The 26,154-nt window shown below is 37.9% G+C and overlaps 1 protein-coding gene across 2 annotated transcripts in view; it reads left to right on the forward strand.

Moving 5' to 3' along the window:
• The window catches only part of sfswap (splicing factor SWAP), a 123,742-nt gene that overhangs the window by 91,726 nt on the left and 5,862 nt on the right, over window positions 1-26,154 (forward strand). For both annotated transcript variants that reach the window (XM_061876699.1, XM_061876700.1), the window contains exons 15-18: window positions 6,815-7,176; window positions 8,077-8,205; window positions 14,017-14,154; window positions 16,365-16,437. In XM_061876699.1, coding sequence (XP_061732683.1) covers window positions 6,815-7,176; window positions 8,077-8,205; window positions 14,017-14,154; window positions 16,365-16,437 — 702 coding nt within the window. The remainder of the gene's footprint in view (window positions 1-6,814; window positions 7,177-8,076; window positions 8,206-14,016; window positions 14,155-16,364; window positions 16,438-26,154) is intronic.

A 26,154-nucleotide genomic window follows, 5' to 3' on the forward strand; every position in this document is an offset into this window, starting at 1 on the left:
GCTCTGCCATCCGGGAGGAGCTCAACGTAAAGCCGCTGCTCCTCCACATAGAGAGGAGCCAGATGAGGTGGTTCGGGCATCTGGTCAGGATGCCACCCGAACGCCTCCCTAGGGATGTGTTTAGGGCACGTCCAGCTGGTAGGAGGCCACGGGGAAGACCCAGGACACGTTGGAAAGACTATGTCTCCCGGCTGGCCTGGGAACGCCTCGGGATCCCCCGGGAAGAGCTAGACGAAGTGGCTGGAGATAGGGAAGTCTGGGCTTCCCTGCTTAGGCTGCTGCCCCCGCGACCCGACCTCGGATAAGCGGAAGATGATGGATGGATGGATGGAATTTACAAATAAATTCTTTAAAATTCCTTCAATGTGAATTTCTGGATTTTTTTTTCACATTCTGTCTCTCACAGTCGAAGTGTACCTATGATGAAAATTACAGACCTCTGTCATCATTTTAAGTGGGAGAACGTGTACAATCAGTGGCTGACTAAATACTTTTTTGCCCAATTGTAGTCATGAAATGTCTTATAGTGATGTCGTGAAGAGATTTTGTCGAACCAAACAAAACATTGACATAATGAAATAAACTATGGATGGCTTTTATTGATGTGGTGAAGATACTTTCTCAATACAAACAACGATTTATTGACATAAAAAATGGATATCGTACAGTCTTGGAATGGTTAATAGCAGAGGATGGTAGAGTAGCCAGAAATTGTACTCAAGTAAGAGTACTGTTACTTTAGAGATTTATTACTCGAGTAAAAGTAAGGAGTAGTCACCCAAATATTTACTTGAGTAAAAGTAAAAAGTATATTGTGAAAAAACTACTCAAGTACTGAGTAACTGATGAGTAACCTGTTAGTTTAATGATTCCAGCAACTAATAATGCACAAAAACATAAAAATAGCAATGAGCAAATTGAGAGCCAGGAATATCTCTTACGCAACTAAAACAATATTATATATTAAATAATGATACATTCAAATTAAAAAAAAATAAGGCAAATTGAGCCACAATAACTTAACAGCACCATAGCCTCAGCAGGCATTCATTGATTGATTGAAACTTGTATTAGTAGATTGCAGTACAGTACATATTCCGTACAATTGACCACTAAATGGTAACACCCCAATAAGTTTTTCAACGTTTATCAATTACTTAATAAATGACCAAGTCGAGGTGATCTACCTCATATATACTGTACATATACATACACACATATCATATATATATATATCTATATATATATATATATATATATATATATATATATATATATATATATATATATATATATATATATATATACATACATTTATATATACAGTATATAATTTATGTGTATTATGCGGTTTTTGTTCACATGTTAAAGGTGTTTTAATGAATATACATGCATGTTTAACATATAGATTCCTATCTTTAATGAAGACAAGAATATAAATTGGTGTATTACCTCATTCTAACGACTTGCATTGATTGGAATCAGACAGTATAGTGCTGATAACGTCGCGGTTTTCAAATGGAGGAGAAAAAAAGTTCCTCCTTCCTGTCTAATATCACATGAAAGTCGTTGGTTTTTGGCATCTTATTTGTCCAGCTTCCATATTCGTTTTTATACACTTTACAATAAATACATTGGCGGCAAACTCCGTAGCTCACTAGTTTGTTTGCGCTGGCTTTCGGAGACTCTTATTTTGTTAACGCAGGCGCGAAGGAGCAGCACTTTTATTGTGAAGACAGGAACTGGGAGATCAGTCTTTAGGCTTGTGACGGGAAGTATGGTTGAAATAAAAAGTGTCTTTTTTCCTTTACACTTTTGATTGATTGGTTAATTGATTGAAACTGTTATTAGTAGATTGCACAGTACAGTGCATATTCCGTACAGTTGACCACTAAATGGTAACACCCCAATAAGTTTTTCAACATGTCGGGTTCAACGTGTGACGGTCACGTGACCACCTGGCTCTGTTTGATTGGTCCAACGTCACCAGTGACTGCATGTGATTGGTGAAACGCAAGCATGCGTAGTTCCTACTTTGAATGCGTGTCTGACAAAATCAAAACAAACAAAGCGTGCATTAACAGATCGATTAGAAAAAAAGTAGCGAGTAGCGGCCTGATTGCAGATAAATGGAGCGGAGTAAAAGTAGCGTTCCTTCTCTATAAATATACTCAAGTAAAAGTAAAAGTATGTTGCATAAAAACTTCTCTTAGAAGTACAATTTATCCCAAAAGTTACTCAAGTAGATGTAACGGAGTAAATGTAGCGCGTTACTACCCACCTCTGGTTAATAGATATTTTCTCACCAAAAGCAATGCCCCATTGATGATGTTGTACAGTCAAGAAAAAGAGGTGTGATTTTCGGTTTATAGTAACTGTTATAAACCATTGGTAAGTTTTCTTGCAATCGTACAGAATTTCTATGTAGGAAATGCCTTCCAAAGCATCTTAATAATACATTCAACTTCAGGGGGTAAGGCTCAAGTTACCCTCAAAGGGGCCCCCTTTGTACCTCGGCTGATATTTTTCATTTCTTCTATTTATTTTTTTTCGTTACTGAGATTCCTGATGTATGGAGAACATACAGTATACCATGATTTCGTAACTATACTTTTTTCCACGCTTTGAACCCTGATACTTATACATTGATGCAGCTAATTCCTGCTGCTAATTCCTCGATTTTTGGGGGGTTCACAAGCTTCATGCCGCCAATAAATTTAGCCTTGTCACACGCCTTAAAATGAAAGTGAAAAAGAGGCTGAGAAAATGTCAAAGTCTGTTTAACTCCGATACTGAAGACAACTTCAGTGGTTTCGGTGCGCAGTGGGAAGATAATGAAGGTAGCGCTCAATTACTTTTCTGGCAGGCTACTTTATGTTGTGTTACAGGCACTGTCTTTTGTTAAAGGTGTAAGCGTCTGTGTAAATAATCAGTGTTTCAATCTGTACATTTGCGGCTTATTTATGCACAAAATAAAATGAGCAAAAAAAAATTGAGTTCGAATTACAATTATTGTAGGTTTGGTTTATCGTCCTGAAATTACGGTACAGTTGAATTTACAGAATTATTTATTTTTATTTTCTTTCTAGTATATTTTTTTTCTGCATATCAGCCAAATTGAATAACAGACTAGCTTTGCCACTATTACTACTAAGTAAGGAATAATTTTTTTATGCCTCCTGAGGTTCAAGATAATGTAGTGATGCAATATAAACTCGATTATTTTAATGTTCGATTACTCACATTCTAGATGGCGGATAATATTTTTATAACTATTATTCCCATGTATACTTTCCTGGTTGTTGGTTTATTATATACATTTTCAAAACTTATCATATTAATTTGATGTAAGTGCCTCAGTTGCTGTGGTTGCTTCAAGAAACCTTGTGAGAATGAGGCTTTGCATAAATCGGACGTTTGTGCGAGGTTCTTGGCCACTCGCTGGCCTAGATGGGCTCAATCTGTAGAAATAAGTTTACATCAGCATGAAATGAAATTGAAAAGTAGTAGTAGTAGTAGCGCTTCACTGATTGCACTTCTAAAAATGGAATGGCCTCAATAACAACTCAAGCTTCAACCCAGAAAGATGAAATCTGCCCTTGCAAGATTTAGGGTCATGTTTAATCCACTGATGGACTCGGGCTATCATTTTCAGCAGCAGTCCAAACTAATGTGAGCCGACGGGGCAGCATCGGGTTAATGAGAGACACCAAGCAACTTCATTGTGCTGTCCAGCAAACAATGGTTTTCATTCAGAATAATAGCAGCTTTGGATGGGAATTGTGGAGTAATGTTTGCAAGAAAGCAATGGGTTTTGATTTGATGTCCATGCTATATTAATTGGCCGCAACATCTCCTTTATGTACTATACCAAAATGTTTGTCTCTTACAGCAGTGGTTCTTAAATGGGGGTACTTGAAGGTATGCCAAGGGGTATCAGAGACTTTTAAAAAAATATTCTAAATAGCAATAATTCAACAATCCTTTATAAATATTTTTTGAATAATACTTCAACAAAATATGAATGAAAGTTCATAAACTGTGAAAAAAAAATTGCTTCAGTGTTGACCGCTAGATTTTTTGTGGACATGTTCCATAAAAAATTATGTTAAAGATTTCTTTTTTTGTGAAGAAATGTTTAGAATGAAGTTCCTGAATCCTGATGGATCTCTATTACAATCCCCAAAGAGGGCACTTTAAGTTGATGATTACTTTTATGTGTACAAAACTTTATTTATAATTGAATCACTTGTTTATTTTTCAACAAGTTTTTAGTTATTTTTATATATTTTTTTCCAAATAGTTCAAGAAAGGCCACTACAAATGAGCAATATTTTGCACTGTTATACAATTTAATAAATCAGAAACTTAATACATGTATTTTACTTCTTCATCTCTTTTTTTCAACCAGAAATGCTTTGCTCTGATTAGGGGATACTTGAAAGAATGGGGTACACATTCGACAACACAGCGGCTACTTGCTGAATGTTTCAAACGACACATTGCTTCTCCATTGTTTTATCTGGACTCCTATTGAGTTAGCAAAACAGAATAAAAAAAAATGTAAAAAAAGCTAAGAAAAAAATTATCAAATTAGCACGGAGATCCATCTGCCCACCCACAATGGCTGTGCTGCGCTATGTGGCACACAATGGGTGGATAAAACGTTTTTACACTGAGACAAGGGTCGTACACTAAAGCAAATTTTTAAATATTCAATATATTCATCAATCGAAAAGTTCATGTGATGGGTTTGTAAACAGAGATTCTACTGTATTATTGTGTTACTTGGTCAACACTAAAACGATACGGCAAATGTGAGATGAACTGCTTTGATACAAGTAAGACATTTCACTCATATTTCAAATCAAAAGTTGATTTGTTTAGTTTCGTTTTCATTATTGTATTATTGTTTATTATGCACTTTTTTTTAACGAGAAATACCGAAAATCACCTTCATTCTCAACAATTCTGAGAGTGCACGACAAGTAACGAAGCAGCTAGATCATGGGTGTCAAACTCTGGCCCGTGGGCCAAATTTGGCCCGCCGTGTAGTTTCATTTGGCCCTTGAGCCAATATCAATTTAACATTATACACACCGCCGCTGTAACACCGCAAATTCTCATACTTGCCAACCCTCCCCATTTTCCCGGGAGACTCCCGAAGTTCAGTGCCCCTCCTGAAAATCTCCCGAGCCATCAATTTTCCCCAATTTCTCCCGATTTACACCCGAACAACAATATTGGGGGCGGGCCTTAAAGGCACTGCCTTTATCGTCCTCCACAACCTGTCGTCCACGTCCGCTTTTCCTCCATACAAACAGCGTGCCGGCCCAGTCACATAATATATGCGGCTTTTACACACAGACACAAGTAAATGCAAAGCATACTTGGTCAACAGCCGAGGGCGGCCGTATAAACAACTTTAACACTGTTACAAATATGCACCACACTGTGAACCCACACCAAACAAAAATGACAAACACATTTCAGGAGAACATCCGAAACACCGTAACACAAGACAAACACAACAGAACAAATAACCATACCCCTACGCCCTTGCAGCACAAACTCTTCCGGGATGCACCAATATACACTCCCCCACCCCCAACCCTGCCCACCTCAACCCCCCATGCACTTTCTCTTGCGACTTCAAGGCTTGAATGTTTGATTCATTCCTTATTGTTATTTTATTTTCAAATGTATTATTAGCCTGTTGGAAAAGTTTATCTTGATAATTACCTCAGAAGGCTGCAAATAGAAAAGAGGCATTGAATTTGTATTTAAATTTTATTTGATATGCCATTGATATTTTATTATTATTATTATTATTGGAAACTTGATTTTGCATGTCACTTTAAAGTTATATAAGCTTTGCTTGTTCAATATTCAATGCAAAACTTGTTAGGGTCCCTATTAAAAGGTTCATTTGTTCAACCTTGGCCCACGACTTTGTTCAGTTTTAAATTTTGGCCCACTCTGTATTTGAGTTTGACACCCCTGAGCTAGATGTTAAATGATAAATGGATTGTACTTGTATAGCGCTTTTCTACCTTCAAGGTACTCAAAGCGCTTTGACACTACTTCCACATTTACCCATTCACACACACATTCACACACTGATGGAGGGAGCTGCCATGCAAGGCGCCAACCAGCACCCATCAGGAGCAAGGGTGAAGTGTCTTGCTCAGGACACAACGGACGTGACGAGGTTGGTACTAGGTGGGAATTGAACCAGGGACGCTCGTGTTGCGCACGGCCACCCTCCCCACTGCGCCACGCCGTGCCTGTTAAAAATATAATGTAGTAACACGTTTGGTTTTAGACAGTGTTGGACATCGGTCAATGACTTTATTAATGATATCATCAGATGTTGCTGTATGAGTAATGTACCTTGAAAAACAAAGATCCATGTTCTCCACTTCAAGTTACCCTGTTTTTGTCGCGTTCCTGTTTATCCACACTTAATTCCTTCTGTTCGGTTTAAACTGCACTGCAAGGCACAACAAAGACGCAATATCCCCACTGTGTAAAGAGGTTATGAACATTGTGTACGCTCTCTCTTCCCAGCCTGCCATTTACATCTCTTGGATCTTGCTAAATAAATGGCCCAGTTATTGATTACATACAGAGAGATAAGGCTTTTGGGTATTTATTTACTCTCCCCAAACGTCAAATTGACAAAGAGACCAGTTGTCTTCAATCAATGAGTAGCCCTTTTGTGTCTTTAGAATAATTACAAAGTGCAATCGGGGCATTGAATCGAAAAGTAAAATGCGCTGACTGAATTTTCATGCCTCTGTCCCGCTTCTAGATGCAAGAGGCCCTTTCTCTTCTGTCTGATCTGCCTCCCTCGCAAATGTCCTCTGTGAAACCTGCATATCTTCAAGATGAAAGATCTCACATAGAGAGCAGAAGAAGCCATCGCAGCAGGGAGGCCCACTCGTCGTCGCACAACTCTACCTCCAGAAGCGCGGACAAAAAAGATAAATACCGAGACAGCGATCGTGAGAGACGCAGAGACCGGGAGAGGGAGAAGGACAGGGATAGGGAGAGAGAAAGGGAAAGAGACAAAAAGAAGAAAAAACACAAGAGAAGGTCGAGGTCAAGATCTACATCGAGACCAAAGAGCAGACACTCGCTTCCCAGTGCCTACAAGAGATCACGCAGGTCACGGTAAGATTAGGTCTTTTGTAGCCTTTTCTTTCAATTTTTACTACTCTTTCATTTTTTTTTACTGAGTTTAGGACAATTCTTAATTACCACTTGGACTATACAAGCCGATCACACTTGGTCTTGCAGTCACACTGCTCTACAGCATTAGGTCAAGACTGTGCTTTTGCAGCTTTGGTCATGATTGTATTTGTTGTACCATGCCTCATACAGTACACAAGTCAAGCAGACTTGAGGTTTGGTTACATGTGTGTAGTAGTATAAATGTGTCTTTAGAACCTTCCTAGGAACAAACTAAAGACCATGTTTACTTGGGTTTTCCAAAAAAAAAAAAAAAAGATTTTCAAATTAATTGCGATTCTTATTTGTAATGATTATTAGTTGATTAAAAAAAATCAAAAATTTATTTAAAAGAAAAAAAAAATCTATATTTTATTGTTTTTTTATATTTTATTTTATCTGTCCTGTCCACACACTCAGCCAAATCATGTGGGATACTTTTCTTGTCCTATTTGTATTTGACTTTAAAAAATGTTTGGGTCTAATTTTTTTTTTTTTTACACGAAATCAGTTTTCTTTTAAGTATTATAGAAATGTATTCGAGCTGTTCATCTTTTTTTTGGAGGAATGTAGTTAGTTATAAAAAATGGAACCCAATGTTATTAAAAAAGTATTGGTTTTGAATCAAGAATCCTTTTTAATCAAGAATCCTTTCTGAATCAAATCATGTGGTGCCCAGGATTCACAGCCGTAATGTTTACAAACATTGGTAGTAATTAAGGCTTAAAGACAATTTGTTTGTATTTTTTATTTACTGGTTATCTAATTGGTTGTTCTGTTGAAAGTCCTGTGCTTTTGTTTCCTGTGCTCTGCCTTAAAATGTTGTTGTACTCCTCTGACAAGGTCTCGTTCATATTCCCCCGGAAGAAGAAGCAGGGATGGTCCGTCATCAGAAAGGAGACAAGTCAAAGAGCGCGAACCTCATCATCACAGTAGCCGCTCTAGTGTGCCAAGGGAGCTTTCCAAATCCAGGTAAAGCTTCTAGCAAACACATTCACTTTTTTGAAGGGCCCATATTATACTATTTGTTAGCAATTTTAAATTAGTCCCCCAGGTCCCACAAAAGTGTGTTGCCTTTTGGGCACAAGCCTTGATTCTGAAATTTAGACAGTTTATAAGTGCTTTTAGCCCTACTGGGAACACGCCGTTCTGTGTCTGAAACTCTGAAACCAATGAGCTGCTTGTTCATGTCTGTCTATGACAGTGTGTGGATCTCTGACAGCAGTGATTTGCACTTTATCCTAGGGCTGGACGTTTATGGCAAAAATAATACCCTATTTTTCGGACTATAAGTCACAGTTTTTTTCATAGTTTGGCCGGGGGTGCGACATATACTCCGGAGCGACTTATGTGTGAAATTATTAATACATTACCGTAAAATATCAATTGTTATTTATCTAATTCGCGGAAGAGACAAAGAAAATGCCAGCAATCGTCAAACACACGTCAACCAATAAGAATTCGGCGGGGGAGGATCATGGCAGAAGTGCATTGTGGGTCATGGAATGCTAACTGCTATATGCTATGTACTACTGCCGTAGCTATTAAAGTGGATCATTTCATCGTTGGCGGTAACTTGTAAAAACTGAGAAGGGCCGAACAAAGATGTCACCGAAAAGGAAATCATGTACTGCAGATTACAAGCTGGACGTAGTGAAATATGCAGCAGAAAACGACAAGAGGAATGATGAATTGATTAACGTGGACCCCGACTTAAACAAGTTGAAAAACTTATTCGGGTGTTACCATTTAGTGGTCAATTGTACGGAATATGTACTGTACTGTGCAATCTACTAATAAAAGTATCAATCAATCAATCAAAGCGCATACCTTTGGAGTTGGCAGAGTTGTTTAGAAGTTGGCATTCCATGACCCACAATGAACTTCTGCCATGACCCTCCACCGCCAAATTCTTATTGGTTGACATGTATGTGACGATTGCTGACATTTTTTTCGTCTTTTCCGCGAACGAGATAAATAATATTATTTGATATTTTACGGTAATGTGTAAATAAATTCACACACAAGTCGCTCCGGAGTATAAGTCGCACCCCCGGCCAAACTATGAAAAAAACTGCGACTTATAGTCCAAAAAATACGTTAGAGAAGCAAATAGTTGTTAGTGTTATGATATACTTCTCATGGCATTCAATCGATCGCAACTGTACTGTTTGATTTGTCTTGGAAGATGTTTTGTCGCTTATCCGAGTAGGCTTCATCAGTTTGTGCTCATAGACTTAAATGAGTCAGATCTAGTCCAGTGTTTGGTGCAAAAATCCCAAATGACCCTGATGACAATGAACTGGATGAATAAGAAGCATCTTAGACATCTGTTGTAATATACGTACCGTAAATTCCGGACTATAAGTCGCTTCTTTTTTCCTACACTTTGAACCCTGCGGCTTATTAAACGATTACAGCTAATTTTTTGATTTTTCTTTACTGACGGCCATAATACAATCAATTAAAAAAACTACAACAAGCAAATACAATGAGAAGTTTTATTGTTTATGCTATGGCCCACTCTTTTGGATGACTTAGCGCATTACAGTGTTTTTCCATTTTGTGCTTTCAACCCGAAGTGGAGTGCCATTCAGTCTTCTAGCCGTCCACACTGTTTCTACTTGTATGGATTAGTTTATCATAAATCCGAGCAACTTTAGTAAGTCTTGCAGTATAACTAGAAGTGTTTATACTTACCAAACTGTTCCATGTGTGATGTCTGTTGGATATTTTCATGCGTATTTGTACGTGCTATTGTAATGACGCTAGTGTCCTTAGCATTAGCTCATTTGCTAACACGTCTACGAGTGTCTGTGTCAGTATCGTTAACTTATGACGGCATTCTTTTTGTATTGTTTCAGTTTCACAAATTCTTAAGTAAACTCACCAAGACGTCACCCTGGAGTTATTAAGTCTGTTTAGCTGATTGGAGAGCTAGGTTCCACAGCGAGTGGGTTCATGACGACAATTTCTGTATTGTTAGATCAGCCATTTTACTGCCCTGTTACAAGCACTGTTTGGAAACAAATAGGGTATGTAAATAAACATTTACAGAAACTTAGACTTTTGACACCTCTTATTTACACTTATTTTGCCAACATTGGGTGTGCTTTTTTTGTCAGTGAATAAAATGCCACAGTACGTCAATTTCCACAACATCACAAGCTCAGGAATTTGCAAGCACGTCACATGGCCCATTAATACTTATATTATATTTATACTTAATAATTATAATTTTTTTCATGAGAAGCCGAAAATTTAAAATCCATTAATCTTCCAGCCCTACTTTATTCACTTTTTGCATATACAATGTAACTCTGAACTTGTCTATGTTAATAGATGCTATATATAACATACAACAACATAACATTAAGAAATAGGATAGGAGGATACAAACTCTGGCAACACCAGTATAGATATTTGAGCTAGAGTGGTAACATTATACATTGGTACATCGGCTTATGGATTCAGCAGCTCAAGATTTTTGGGGGGTTCTGAGCTGTCTCTTGACTAATTGATATGGTAGCAAGTAAACATTGTGATTGTCACAGTAAATTGAACCCTTTAGGATCCGACCAATCTGGCTCGTTGGCTAATAGCTAGCAAGTCATACCTTAGTATTTACAACCTTTGGTCTGAATAAATTGAGTGTGAAGGAAGCGGATATTATTATTTGAATTTGAGAAATGGTTCCCTCCGGGTACTCCGGCTTCCTCCCACTTCCAAAGACATGCACCTGGGGATAGGTTGATTGGCAACACTAAATGGTCCCAAGTGTGTGAATGTGAATGGTGTCTGTTTATCTGTGTTGGCCCTGCGATGAGGTGGCGACTTGTCCAGGGTATACACCGCCTTCCGCCCGATTGTAGCTGAGGTAGGCACCAGCGCCCCCCGCTACCCCAAAGGGAATAAGCGGTAGAAAATGGAAGGATCATTAAAAACGTGCTCTGTGCACGTGACTGACTTGGCAAAGCAGTGTAAACATTGTGGACCATACTACCGCAGAAGGAGTCAACAAAAGGCCATAGTCACGCCTGCTGAAAGCGTATGAATTATTTTTTAAAGGAAAAAAAATGTATCCATTAAAATATGGAGAAACTGCTGACTGTGTTTGACAAAGAAGCGATTTGTAGAAGATACAGCAAAAGTAGATCTCAAAGGTAAAATACAGTCCATAATTATCTCATTATTTCATAAGACTACTCGATTTATTTGTAGTGCATTATATTGTATTGTTTTTATCCAATGTTTGTTATCTAAAAGTTAGTTTTCCTATTTAAAAGCATGTTAAAATGAGTTTTCCTATTTAAAAGCATGTTAAAATGGTGGTTTGGGGGGCCAGGACTGAATAGACTATCAAGTTAGATTGTGCCATCTTGTTGTCCCATGGTTGATTTTTTTGCATGAAATGAGAAGAGGAAGTAAACATGAGTGCTGCAAAGAGTGAAGAAATTGTCGATAAAACAGGAAAAGTCACCTCGACAGTATAGCAAGTTTCTGGTTCTAGGTTGTGTTGACATTTCCTTTCCTCTCTGCCTTGGTAGACGAGGGTATTATTATCAAATGAAGGTTACATTTTAAATATATATTTACATTTAATATATGTTTCTCCTAGTCCTTATTTTCATCCATCCATCCATCCATTTTCTACCGCTTATTCCCTTTTGGGGTCGCGGGGGGCGCTGGCGCCTATCTCAGCTACAATCGGGCGGAAGGCGGGGTATACCCTGGACAAGTCGCCACCTCCTTATTTTCAATAGGTTATAAAAAAATATATATTATTATAGATATCGACCGATATAAAACACCTATAGTATAGTGTAATACAGTTTTTTGCCGTATCGCCGAGCCCTACTCGTACGGCAAGAGTACCACTGTAAGTAGCATTGCTCGTTACTTACAGTGCCATGGTTTGTAGCTGTAGCTTTTTACACAACCTTGTGTATCATAACGAAAATTCAGAGCCGGTGCTTATTTAGGTAGAGTGTGGTATGTCCATGATGAAAGGGATTTTAGGTTTTTGACATGAAAGCCCTGAGCTTTAAAAGCATTCACAGTGGAGCAAACAAGTGATGGAGATGTGTGATGTAGGGATTTTTTTTCAAGCGTTGTGCTCATAAACAGGCTTTAGGAATACATATATTACTTTTACAACATCATTAGAAAGTCCATTTTACATGAGAGAGGACCTTTAAATGTTTCAATTCCATCTTGTGTTTTTTAATACTTGAGACTTACTTGCTGTCTAAGTTGTTGGCTTGTGTTGGTGCTGAAAGTTTTGTAGTATTAATGAAAATAAATGGTTTGTCTATGTTGATTGGAAGCCTTCAAAAAAAGCCTATGACAAAAAAAGAAGTCATAAAAAATGCTTTGCTCCTTGTTTACTCACATATTCATTGACCTATAAGTCAATGAAGCATTGCGCGGGGTTGCAGTTATAACATAATAAATCAATCAAATTTACTTATATAGCCCTAAATCATGAGTTTCTCAAAGGCCTGCACAATCACCACTCACTGTGCATTTTTCATTTTGCATTAATTGTAAGTGGTAATTACCTTCATACTAAAATCAGTAAAATCAATTGATTGTCAATTTGCAGCCTTGTATGTGGAGACATGAAGTACAAAAGTGATTGGCCCATTTGCTGACATTGATACACCTCTGTTACTGCCTAGTACATAGATAAGTATCTGGCGGCCATGCATCACTATCCAGCGGTCCATATCTGTACGCCTTTCTATACGGACTTGAACCAATCTAAAGTATTTTTAGGTTTTGATAAAATTACTCGTTTTGAGCAGCTTTTATAGACGTTACAATCAGTTGCCTGTGAGTCGAGCCATCCCCCATTATACTACTCAGCCAATCAAGCGACTTATAGTCCAGAAATCATTTCAATTATTTTAAAATGACATAGTGCAGTAAAGTGTCGTTTGGCACTTTTTTCCTCTGTAGAGTTATAAGTCTGGGGAAAGAGCGAATAGAAACTGTTTGGAAAAGGTGTTGGCAATCTAAAGAAAACTGGGAATGTAATTGTTCAAGGATTATGTTTGTCACATCCATTGCAGGGCAATCAGATCAGCACATTGGTGTGCACCACTGCCAGGAAAGAGTACAAAGTACCAACACACCACAATAAATAGGACAGCTACTGTGTTTTTTTTTTGGATTTGCTGCTCATTCCTAATTAGTGTTAGCTTCTGCGCAAATGAAGGGGGTCACGCTCACTTTGTCAATCAAAGCAGCTGCCAATCACAAATGTAACCAAATGATCACTTGTGCAATCCCTTCATCTGTTGGACTCAAAAATTGAGCCATCCACTAATGTCAACAACCTCCCAAGTATCTACTCATTTTAAACAAATAACAGTGTTTCCTGTAAAGTATTTATAGATCAATGCCCCCTCACTGCCTCACAATGGCAGGCAACTTTCTGTTTCCTGTAGAGTGAGAGTGATGTCATGAAGAGCAGGTATTCAGTATTAAATGATAATTTTTTTTTCTCAAGGTTTCACAAAAATAACATGAATATTTGACAGACTGCTAACATTATGGCGTGCGCCTCATACGTCATGGCGTGTAATGTGCTTTAGTCGACATGGTAACAAGACCCTGATGGGAACTGGAACTGACAGTTGTTCTCCAGCATCAATTTAAAAAACAGGGCTCTGCTGAATACAAAAGCTCCACTGTCTACTCATCTCCCTTCCCAGATGAATTATTACTGTCTGAATTCAAAATGTTCAAGATCCTTGTTTGTCACGTTTCATCCGACAGGTCCCCGTTTAGCAAAAGGGAGAGCTTATTGTCTTCAAGAGCCAAGAAAATTACAGGTGCCACCGTTTCACCTTACCCATCACCCAACAGAGCTTTGTCCCCATCATCAAGCCCCGCCTCCAGCCTAGCCCAGTCCAGGTAAGCCGAAAAATGTAGTTTGTGTTCTCTTACTTCTCTATTAACATGATTTTGAACACTTGATCCAGTGTTTGTGTAAAGCGTCTGGTCATCTAGTCCAGTGGTTCTCAAATGGGGGTACGCGTACCCCTGGGGGTACTTGAAGGTACGCCAAGGGATATGTGAGATTTTTTTTTAAATATTCTATAAATAGCCACAATTCAAAAATCCTTTATAAATATACTTATTGAATAATACTTCAACAAAATATGAATGTATGTTCATAAACTGAAAAACAAATGCAACAATGCAATATTCAGTGTTGACAGCTAGATTTTTTGTGGACATGTTCCATAAATATTGATGTTGAAGATTTCTTTTTTTTTTTAAGAAATGTTTAGAATTAAGTTCATGAATCCAGATGGATCTCTAATACAGTCCCCAAAGAGGGCACTTTAAGTTGATGATTACTTTTATGTGTAGAAATCTTTATAATTGAATCACTTGTTTATTTTTCAACAAGTTTTTAGTTATTTTTATATCTTTTTTTCCAAATAGTTCAAGAAAGACCACTACAAATTAGCAATATTTTGCACTGTTATACAATTTAATAAATCAGAAACTGATGACATAGTGCTGTATTTTACTTCTCTATCTCTTTTTTTCAACCAAAAATGCTTTGCTCTGATTAGTGGGTACTCGAATTAAAAACATTTTCACAGGGGGTACATCACTGAAAAAAGGTTGAGAACCACTGATCTAGTCTCCTGCTGTCTTACAAAAAAATCCCACAATTTTAAGGGGAACTGCACTTTTTAGGAATTTTGCCTCTGTGAGAAAATGACACATTTTTCTTTTTTTATGCATTCTAAATCATATAAGAACACCAGCAATAGGTGGCTAACATTGCAGGTAATAAGGATTCGATCTATTCCGCCTATAAAGCGCTCTAAAAACCTCAGAAAACTCCATCAACATTTTTTATACTGCCAGTAAGTATGTAATGTCGTAACAGGCACATTCATCGATGCAATATTTACATAATTTTCTAATTTTAAGCATTGCGGCTGGTGCATTGATTTCACAGAGCACATCACAACATCGTCAACAACAACTAATCATGGCAGAATTCATTATAGTCAACGACGACTACTTTAGGACAAATAACGATCAGAACCTTTTATTTTTTGAGCCTGAAAATAAGGAGAATAAGTTTTAGATCGCTGAGTGACAATCAGATCATGCTATACTGAAACACAAATCTTCTTGTAACAGTAATGCTAAGTGCTAAACAAGAAATACGCGCGTGATAAAACAATCACTTAGTGTACAATGTCTACTCTCACTGAGATGATGACTAATGGGATGTTATATATTTCAGCACAATAATTGTTCCCTGTTTAGATGATGAAGTAATTATAGTCCTGACTCCTCAGATTAAAACAAAAAAAGGTTGGCACAAATGAGAATATTGTTGTATCTTTTCAGTAATGTTTTTTAGTCTAAGTTGAATTTCAAAGTTGACCAACTTCTCGATTAATGGACACAACCTTCTACTATAAAAGTGTAAGGCAAGATCTATAATCTGGCATTACCTTTTACTAACTCCAAGGTAGGATTGCACGGTATACAGTATTGGTATAGTACCGCGATACTAATGAATCATATTCGGTACTATACCGCCTCTAAAAAGAACCGGTACCAAAATATTGGTTTCAGGACGGCACTACTCCAAGGCGAAGTGCTAGCTCAGTAGTTACCTAAGTTGTCAATGCACTGTGTTACCAAAAATACTTCCTTGTTATAATAACAGTGTCGCTAAGACAAGGTTAATTGGCCTGTCACAAAATGTAAATTACATTACCCCCATTAGCTACATTGTTAGCCGTCTAATACAACCAATTTTACAATTTATAAAACAAAAAAGAGAAGATGTGTTCTCATCTCCTGTAGGGATTGTGAATGATAGTCAAAACAAAAACAAGTGCAATTCCCATTAAGTGGATGACTTGAGTTCAAAGTGATATTATCCGATGTCCACAATTGATGATACCTTATGGATGCTTTTGTATTCTGTGTATTCTTCACTTTCTACTCTTTGCCTCTTACTTTGACTGCTCCACATTCCACTTTAAACATTTTAGAACATATCATGCATATTGTATAACTTTCCCGCTAATCCTTCTCTTCTTTCTGTCTAACAATGGTTTTCCTCTCGTCACCCTCTGCAGGGGTACTTCTCAGGAGAAAGAAGAGCCAGTGTCATCCTCCATAGTATCAGCTGTTCAGTCAAAAATAACTCAGGTGCGTATCCTACAATATATCATTTTTTCTTTCATCTATTTAATGTATTTTTAAACTAGACTTATGGATCATACCTGTCAACCAAAAACAGGTAACTCCCGTATTTTGACCTTTCTTGTCGTTCTCATATTTTTCTTTGTTTTAACATTCATGAAAAAAACCATACTATCTACTAATGCCGGAGTGCAGCTTCCGGTGCGCTTGTCAACACATCCTTTTCCCAGTCAAGTCAGCCCTGCAAAATAGATGTTACCTTACTTGTCATCTGTTTTCCGTAAATTATCCCTTATTTTTCAATGCAAATGTTATGTACGATAAGGACATAACCGGTATATATTTTCAAACATTTTCCGCAAATTTTTGAAATCAGAATAAATTATGACTCTATCAAATTGTTTTGAACAGGGTTATTCAAACTTTTTCACTGGCGGTCGCATACTGAAAAATCACAGGTTATAAGGGCCGTTTGATATTTTCATTTTCAAAACAGATAGATGGATTTTTTTAAAGAAAAAAACACCCTGCATGTCAGCTTTGGTGTTATCAACATTTTAAATGTTTTCTTTAATTGTTTTTTTTATAGTTTTTCTTATTGCAGAGTTTTTTTGTAATAGTTAGGGGTGTCACGATACAACTTGTTTTCCTTCCGATACAAATATTATACATCTTGAGTATTGGCCAATAACATCGGATCATAGTACATACTTACAGTATATTATTTTTTAGTGTGGAATGTTAGAAATTGCTTGATCAACAAAATTACATACGAAAACAACGGTAGTTATGAAAAACACTAAACTTATGACAGCTTTATGCTTTTGAAGTGGAGCAATAATTTGTTTTTGGCGAAACATAATGGTCAAGACAATCCATTAGATTGGGGTCATGATGCAGTAAATCAACTGATGGAGGACACGTTTGTTACTGGATATTTTCTAATACGCTTCTGCCTTAAAGACTTTGTCTATAAGTAAGATGCAACTATAATTATTTGATAATTGTTTACATTGACAAATGTCATGTTTTAGACGGCAATATTGTTTAGGGACACTTGTTACGAATGTTTGTGTGCTCTGTTGTTGTGTAACTGCTTGTTCCTAGTAGCCTATATAGCATACCATGCTTAGTTTTTGTAAATGACTTCACATAAATACTATAAAAACCAACCTTGTGTGCTTATTAAAGTACATATAGTTGGTAATTGGCTGTACAGCTTTGCACAAGTAAACACAACACTGTAGGACTGTGTGTATGGTAGCTAAAATCAGAGATTTGAGATGTAAGCCAAAATAATTCGATTTTTGGTTTTTTGCAGATATCCAACCAATATCAATATTTGATTCGGATACCCATACTGTTCGTATTTTTAGAATGTGCCTAAGGCGAGTAACAAAAAAAAATATGTGTGCTACATTTTGGAAACTTTCGTCCAAGAGGTTCCTCTGTATTAAAACCAACGCCAAATGCATTTAATACCTTTTCTGGTTTAGAAAATTACTGTGGCTCAGCCACAGAAGGAATCAAAACAGAATTAGGACAGTTTGATAAAATCGGTTTGATAAAATCTGGTTGCTTGAAGCTTCACATTAAAGCTGGTTTACTGAAAAAAGGTTTCGCAAGGGCTTTGCTTTTATCGGGACCGAATTTGGAGTATAAGTGTGGCATTTGCTAATGTGTGAGAATGAATGGCAAGAACGCACCCCATCCAGTATTCAAAAACATGTTTTTAATATGGAGTTTGGAGCACGAAACAAATCGGTGGGCTCACTATGTGGAAGGAAAGCATTTTATTTGGGCCACTTACCATTACCCATATCATTAAACCATAAAGCTATACATTAATGTTGGAGATACTGTACATTATGAGTGGCTGGATAGTTCAATAGGCTGCGATGTCTGCTCTCCGAACAAAGGGAGGAGGGTCAAATCCTAGTTTGGGTTTATGGTAAGGGATGCTATTATCAGCATACCATTTATTTTACCATACTGGCCCTTGGTCAAAGGTAATTAAGGACCCCTGCTGTAGACTAACTGGTTTGAAATGGGACGAGGTGGCTATAATGTCAGTACTACAGTCTAGAAGCAAACCTATTTGTCACACGAAGCCTGCATTCACTCACCTAAATATATTCTCTGACCTTGGTCAACATTATTTGTGCTCCACCTTGTTTAACATTACAGTGTCAAATTTATGGCCGTCATCAGGCTGCTTTCCATAATCGGATGCACCCGCATGTCTTAAAAAGTATGATTTGTGAGAAGCTGTAAACTGGAATGTTTAAGGAGAGGAAAGGGATAGCTAGTTAGTGGTAACTAAGCTTGTGTGTCTCCGCTCATGTTTTGAGTAATGACTGACCGCTGATAGAACCATGCGTCCCAGGATTTAAAACATTACCTGCTTGTATCACAGCACGCCTCCCAACATCCCGCTGTTTCTCTGCAGTGAACATAGTCGCAGCCACTCATTACAACTTAAACCTCCCTTCTGTGATGTTTTACAAACACACCCTGAATAATTCAGCAGCTTCTAATAGCCTCGTTGCTATTCGCCTCATACTGTCTCGTCATTGTCGTCGCGTTTGCTTTTCTTCTCCTGTCTGCTCGTCTTTTCTGCTCTGGGTTTGTTTCATACGCAGTGTAAAGAATCCATTACACAGCGTGAGTATCTTATACACCTGCACGCCATTAATTGCACAATTGCTTCCCCCCCTTTAAAATGATCCGACAGAAAAAGCTGGGATAGCTGGTGTTTACTACCACATTTTCCAGTGGTCGCTGAAAGGTGGTACAGTGGAAGCTCGGTGGATCCTCGATTTTACGAACTTAAAAGGGTTCGCAAATACAACTTAAAAATTTGACTTAGTATACAAAATGCATTGTAGGTCTTGCTGGCCTCTGAGTAGCTTATTTACACGGCTGAATGCAAGACTCTGCTATAGTTGTATTGTTTTTTTTACAAGAAGTTTAAAACAGCGTGAACGTGCAGCATCATGACTGCCATAACTGTCATGATCACTTCAGGAAAAAAAACGATTTGGTGAGGTTTTTCTCGTTTAAACATCACCTTTAACGCCATCACTTTATACATGTTGGTGTATTCACAGCACTTTGACTGCTAAGTTTGTATCAAAGCAAGTTTTATTCTGTTAAACACTTTAGCGTTAGCAAAGCTGGCTGTGGACTACAAACAGCATACAGTATTTTGGAAAACAGCATGTTGTCTTTTTACTCTACACAAAACCTCTGGCCAAAAAGGATGGCTACTGCTAGGGGTGTCAAATAAAATCGATTTTTTATTATTTTTTGTTACGATATTAATCAATTAAAATGTTTTTGTTTTTTTTCAAATATATAGATTATTTTATTTCTGTACTGTCCAGCCAATCAGATAAAACATATTGTTGCTCTAGATGCCAATATCTGCAGTACAGAGTTACTTTAGAAAAGAGAAGTATGGCATACTTCTCTTGTTGCCTTATTTGTATTTGATTTTATTAAATGTTTAGGTATAATTTTATTAAACAAACCCAGTTTTCTTTTAAGTAATATACAAACCCCATTTCCATATGAGTTGGGAAATTGTGTTAGATGTAAATATAAACGGAATACAATGATTTGCAAATCCTTTTCAACCCTACTACAAAGACAAGATATTTGATGTTCAAACTCATAAACTTTATTTTTTTTTTGCAAATAATAATTAACTTACAATTTCATGGCTGCAACATGTGCCAAAGTAGTTGGGAAAGGGCATGTTACTCAATAAACGTTTGGGAACTGAGGAAACTAATTGTTGAAGCTTTGAAAGTGGAATTGTTTCCCATTCTTGTTTTATGGAGAGCTTTAGTCGTTCAACAGTCCGTGGTCTCCGCTGTCTTATTTTACGCTTCATAATGCGCCACACATTTTCGATGGGAGACAGGTCTGGACTGCAGGTGGGCCAGAAAAGTACCCGCACTCTTTTACTACAAAACCACGCTGTTGTAACACGTGGCTTGGCATTGTCTTGCTGAAATAAGCAGGGGCGTCCATGATAACGTTGCTTGGATGACAACATATATTGCTCCAAAACCTGTATGGACCATTCAGCATTAATGGTGCCTTCACAGATGTGTAAGTTACCCATGACTTGGGCACTAATACACCCCCATACCATCACAGATGTTGGCTTTTGAACCTTGCGCCTATAACAATTTGGATGGTTATTTTCTTTTTTGTTCCGGAAGACACCACGTCCACAGTTTCCAAATATAATTTAAAATGTGGACTCGTCAGACCACAAAACACTTTTCCACTTTGCATCAGTCCTTCTTGGATAAGCCCGGGCCCAGCGAAGCCAGCGGCGTTCCTGGGTGATGTTGATAAATGGGTTTTGCTTTGCATAGCAGACTTTTAACTTGCACTTACAGATGTAGCGACCAAATGTAGTTACTGACAGTGGTTTTCTGAAGTGTTCCTGAGCCCATGTGGTGATATTCTTTACACACTGATGTCGGTTTCTGATCCAGTACCGCCTGAGGAATCAAAGGACCGTAATATCATCGCTTACGTGCAGTGATTTCTCCAGATTCTCTGAACCTTTTGATGATTTTACGGACCGTAGATGGTAAAATCCCTAAATTATTTGCAATAGCTCATTGAGAAATGTTGTTCTAAAACTGTTCGACAATTTGCTCACAAAGTGGTGACCCTCGCTCCATCCTTGTTTGTGGATTACTTAGCATTTCATGGAAGCTGCTTTTATACCCAATCATGGCACCCAACTGTTCCCAATTAGCCTTCACACCTGTGGGATGTTCCAAATAAGTGTTTGATGAGCATTCCTCAACTTTATCAGTATTTATTGCCACCTTTCCCAACTTCTTTTTAACGAGTTGCTGGCATCAAATTCTAAAGTTAATGATTATTTGCAAAAAAAAAACGTTCTATCAGTTTGAACATCAAATATGTTGTCTTTGTAGCATATTCAACTGAATATGGGTTGAAAATTATTTGCAAATCATTGTATTCCGTTTATATTTACATCCAACACAATCTCCCAACTCATATGGAAACGGGGTTTGTATAAATTCATCACAGCTGTTTAGTTTATTGAGGAATTATACATTCAACTGGCACTCAATGTTATTTAAGTATTGATTTTGAGTCCAGAAAGGTTTTGAATTGAGAATTGCAACTTACAATGGCATTCTTTTTTAATTGTTTCAGTTTCATAAATTCCTTAGTAAATTCACCAAAACATCACCGTGGAGGTATTGAGTCTGTTTAGGTTATTGGAGTGCTAACTTTCGCAGCTAGTGGGTCCATGACTAAGACTGTATTGTTTGATCTGCCGTTTTACTACAGAAACTGTTGGGAAACAATCAAGGTATGTCAGACTTTCCTCGAGATGGTTAAGATAGCTTTGAGGGTGGAGCTTGGTTAGGGGCGTGGTCACACGTCATCACATAATTTGCTTAATTTGCTACATAATATGGTTTTCTTTAAAAAGGCTAAAAAAATGCACACACATACATTTTAAAACATCTATGATTAATTAGTGTTACTAGGAGTGTAACGGTTTTGTATGTAACGCGGTATTTCGGTTTCAAAGTCTTAACAATAATACCGTGACACCTGAAGGTTTCACACAAAATCTTGGTGTGTAGTTTTTCCGGGTGCGTTAGCATTGGCGGGTCTGAAAAGAAACTACATCTCCCAAAATCGTGGAATGCCATAAGCAAGAAGTGAAGTGTGTTCGTAATCGATGATAGCAGTTGTTGATGCAGCGCATCAAGGTAATCACCCAAAAATGTTCAACGCGGGAAATTGGAGGAAACTGAAGTACTATATGAATCCTGAAGCCATCCAACCTTGTTTTTACCACTTGGTTTTCTGGATCTGGAGCCTATGAGCTGAGCTGCACTTGGGCAGAAGGCAGCTTACACCCTGGACATGTCGCCGTCTCATAATCTGTCATCCAATGTGTGTGTGAATGGGTAAATGTGGAAGTAGTGTCAAAGTGCTTTGAATACCTTGAAGGTAGAAAAACGCTATGCAAGTACAACCCATTTTTTTTTTTTTATAGTGCCATATTTTCAATTGTTGCTGCTTATTGTACAATATACTTTAAGATGTTTTCAAGTGTTTAGAGACTTTTTAAAAAATGACTTGTATCAAACCTTGCCTATTTTTCTTGTGTTATTGTAGAATGTACTCGACTTTAGACACTCTACTTCTGTCCCTGATGAAAAAGACAAGCAGTAGCGAGTATGACGTCACTTGCTGAGCTCTGCTTTCTGTCCTTAAAAGCCGCCAATGTCCTCTTAATATTTGCACATTTTGCACAAAACCCAAACCCAGTGAAGTTGGCACGTTGTGTAAATGGGAAATAAAAAACAGAATACAATGATTTGCAAATCCTTTTCAACCTATATTCTATTGAATAGACTGCCAAAACTAGATATTTAATGAATAGACTGCCAAAACTAGATATTTAATGCTCTAACTGAGAAATTTTTGGGGGGGAAATAATCATTAACTTTGAATTTAATGCCAGAAAAACATTGCAAAGAAGTTGTCACAAGGGCATTTTTACCACTGTGTTACATAGCCTTTCCTTTTAACAACACTCAGTAAACGTTTGGGAACTGAGAAGACCAATTTTTTAAGCTTTTCAGGTGGAGTTATTTACCATTTTTGCTAGATGTACAGCTTAAATTGTTCAACTTACGTTGTCATATTTTACGCTTTTCATATTTCACACATTTTCAATGGGAGACAGGTCTGGACTACAGGGAGGCCAGTCTAGTACCCGCACTTTTTTTACTATGAAGCCATACTGTTGTAACACATGCAGAATGTGGCTTGAAATTGTCTTGCTAAAATAAGCAGGGGTGTCCATGAAAAATAGCTTGCTTGGATGGCAACATGCATTATGTTGCTCCAAAACCTGTATGTACCTTTCAGCATTAATGGTGCCTTCACAGATGTGTAAGTTACCCATGCCTTGGCCACTAATACACCCCCATACCATCACAGATGCTGGCTTTTGAACTTAGTGCCCATAACAATCGGGCTAATTCTTTTCCTCTTTGATCTGGAGGACACCAAATCCACTGTTTCCAAAAACAATTTGAAATGTGGACTCGTCAGACCACAGAACACGTTTCCACTTTGAACCAGTCCATCTTAGATGAGCTCGGGCCTTTACACACTGATGTCGGCTTTTGATGCAGTACCGCCTGAGGGTTCAAAAGTCAGAGGCATTCAATGTTACGTGCAGTGATATATCCAGATTCTCTGAACCTTTGAATGATATTATGGACCGTAGATGGTGAAATCCCTAAATTCCTCCCAATAGCTTGTTGAGAAATGTTGTTCTTAAACTGTTGGACAATTTGCTCACGCATTTGTTGAAAAACTGGTGACCCTCACCCCATCCTTGTTTGTGAATGACTGAGCATTTCATGGAAGCTGCTTTTTTACCCAATCATGGCACCCACCTATTCCCAATTAGCCTGTTCACCTGTGGGATGTTTGGAACATCCCACAGTGTTTGATGAGCATTCCTTAACTTTCTCAGTCTTTTTTGCCACTGGTGCCAGCTTTTTTTGAAACATGTTGCAGGCATCAAATTACAAATGAGCTAATGTTTGAAAAAAATAACTTTTCTCGGTTCTAACATTAAATATGTTGTCTTTGCAGTGCATTCAATTGAATTTAGGTTGAAAAGGATTTGCAAATCATTGTATAGTATTTTTATTTACTATTTACAAATGTGCCAGCTTCACTGGTTTTGGGTTTTGTAGATTGCCTCAGTGGGTATATCTGGGATATATTAAAGTGACACCCACATCCCAGACATGCTAACAACGCTCCAGACAATGTCGTGTGTCTCGTTTACAACTGGTTTTGTTTGGGCATCGCTGTTTTCGGTGATAAGTCTTTTTTCGGTGACAGTTTTCATTGCATCACTTGCCAATAGTGCACAAATTATAGGTTATATATATATTTATATAAGTTCTTACTGTAACGACCTGCTTGTGGTAATGTTTTATGTACGTGTAGTTTTGATTTGATGTTAAATTTTCCATGATGACAAACACATTGTTAGTGCATGAAAGCGTATTGGCGGAGAATGAGGAAGTGTTGTGTGTTGGGAAACACAGAGGCAAAAGTGTTTGTACGGGAGGTAAAACCTGTTTGAAGTGTTTGTTATCATAAGATTGGCAGTAAAAGTTAAAAATGTCTGACTTCTTCTTAGGGCTACAAAACATTATATTACTTAAACTTTTTTTTCAGGTAAAAAACATTATTTTCAGGGTGTGGCAGGTATTATATAGCCAGGGCGGTGCGTCACATCCAGTAACATTAAAGGGAAACCCAGTATGTAAATAAACATGTACAAAATGTTTTTGTGTAAAAAAACTAAATTCACAATGTGTATATAAGCAGCTTATAGTTAGGTGCAGCTAGTATATTTAAAACAAATGTTTTCTTCTAGAATTTGGTGGGTGCAGCTTTATAGTCTGGAAAATATGGCAGATGGTTGTTGCTTGATGATTCTTTGTGAAAATTTAATGTGAAGAAAAAAAAAAGGTTAGTTCTGCATGTAGAAATATACACACACAAGTGTCTGCGGTATAACGACTGAACCTCAAATCAACTTTGCTTGTAAATCTTGCCATTTGGATCCAAAGGTTGAGGAGCAACAGATTTTAAAAAAAGATAGCAAGTCTTAAGATGCCGCAGGCTGCAGGCACATGTGAAAAGATAATGAAAGGCAGAAAAAGGAATGAGAAACTCAAAAGGCTTCAAGCAGGTCTTTATGGCAGAATGATGGCAGCTGGTGGTCTGACTCCTGCCCACCTTGACACTACTCAGTGTGAAAGAGGAGGGGTTCGTGCAAGCAGAATGTCAGTGCAAGTCATCACAGACAAGTGTGTGTGTGTGTGTAGTGTACAGTTCCAGTCACTGGGGGCCAGTGAAATGGCCTTTTGAGCGATGCGATATGACAGTTTCACCCCCTCTGTGATTACAGCTGTTAATTTGTCTCATCTGTCGGCAGAGCTCATGGGGGGGTATTTGTCCATGTGCAAACCAACCACTCCCAGGATGTAAGCTAGAGTATCCCTGGAGGAAGGCAAAGGAACATGTAAACTAAAGGTGTTTTTTGGCATGTAGACTGGGATATAGCATATGTTTATGTGTGCCTCTTTAAAGGAAGGCAGGAGGTGCAATTAGAAGAAGCAAATATGTTCTCTCACTATGCAGCAGCTATGAAAATATCTTTCCCAAAGGGCTTCACACGCGTGTAACTTGAGCGTCTGTGCCGTTTCCCTCCGAGCTGGTAAAACCCCAGTTAGCGTCCACAAAGCTTTGTGCTTAAGGAGATCGGCCGGCTTCTTATCAAGGGTGTTTGTGCAAAGCCGGGCGGATACTAGAAAGCAGAACAATGGAAGACAGTGAGGGACTGGGGACATAACAGGGGATTCTATCAGCATCAGTACTACCACCATTTGTAAGGTCCTATGTCATGGTTACCATTTTTGTTTCAAAAGTCACTTCCTGTCAATGAGAAAGGACGCAAAGAAAAAGGCTCTGCTTCTGCTACCGGAGTTTTTGTTAAGTCTGAATATTTTGACCACTGATTTGCGATCACAGCCACAGGAGATTCACCTGGCATCTTCGACCTGATTTTGATCAGTTGAGAGGCTTTGATACGCTGAAATAAGA

Source organism: Nerophis ophidion, linkage group LG17, assembly GCF_033978795.1.
Source record: "Nerophis ophidion isolate RoL-2023_Sa linkage group LG17, RoL_Noph_v1.0, whole genome shotgun sequence".
Taxonomy (NCBI): domain Eukaryota; kingdom Metazoa; phylum Chordata; class Actinopteri; order Syngnathiformes; family Syngnathidae; genus Nerophis; species Nerophis ophidion.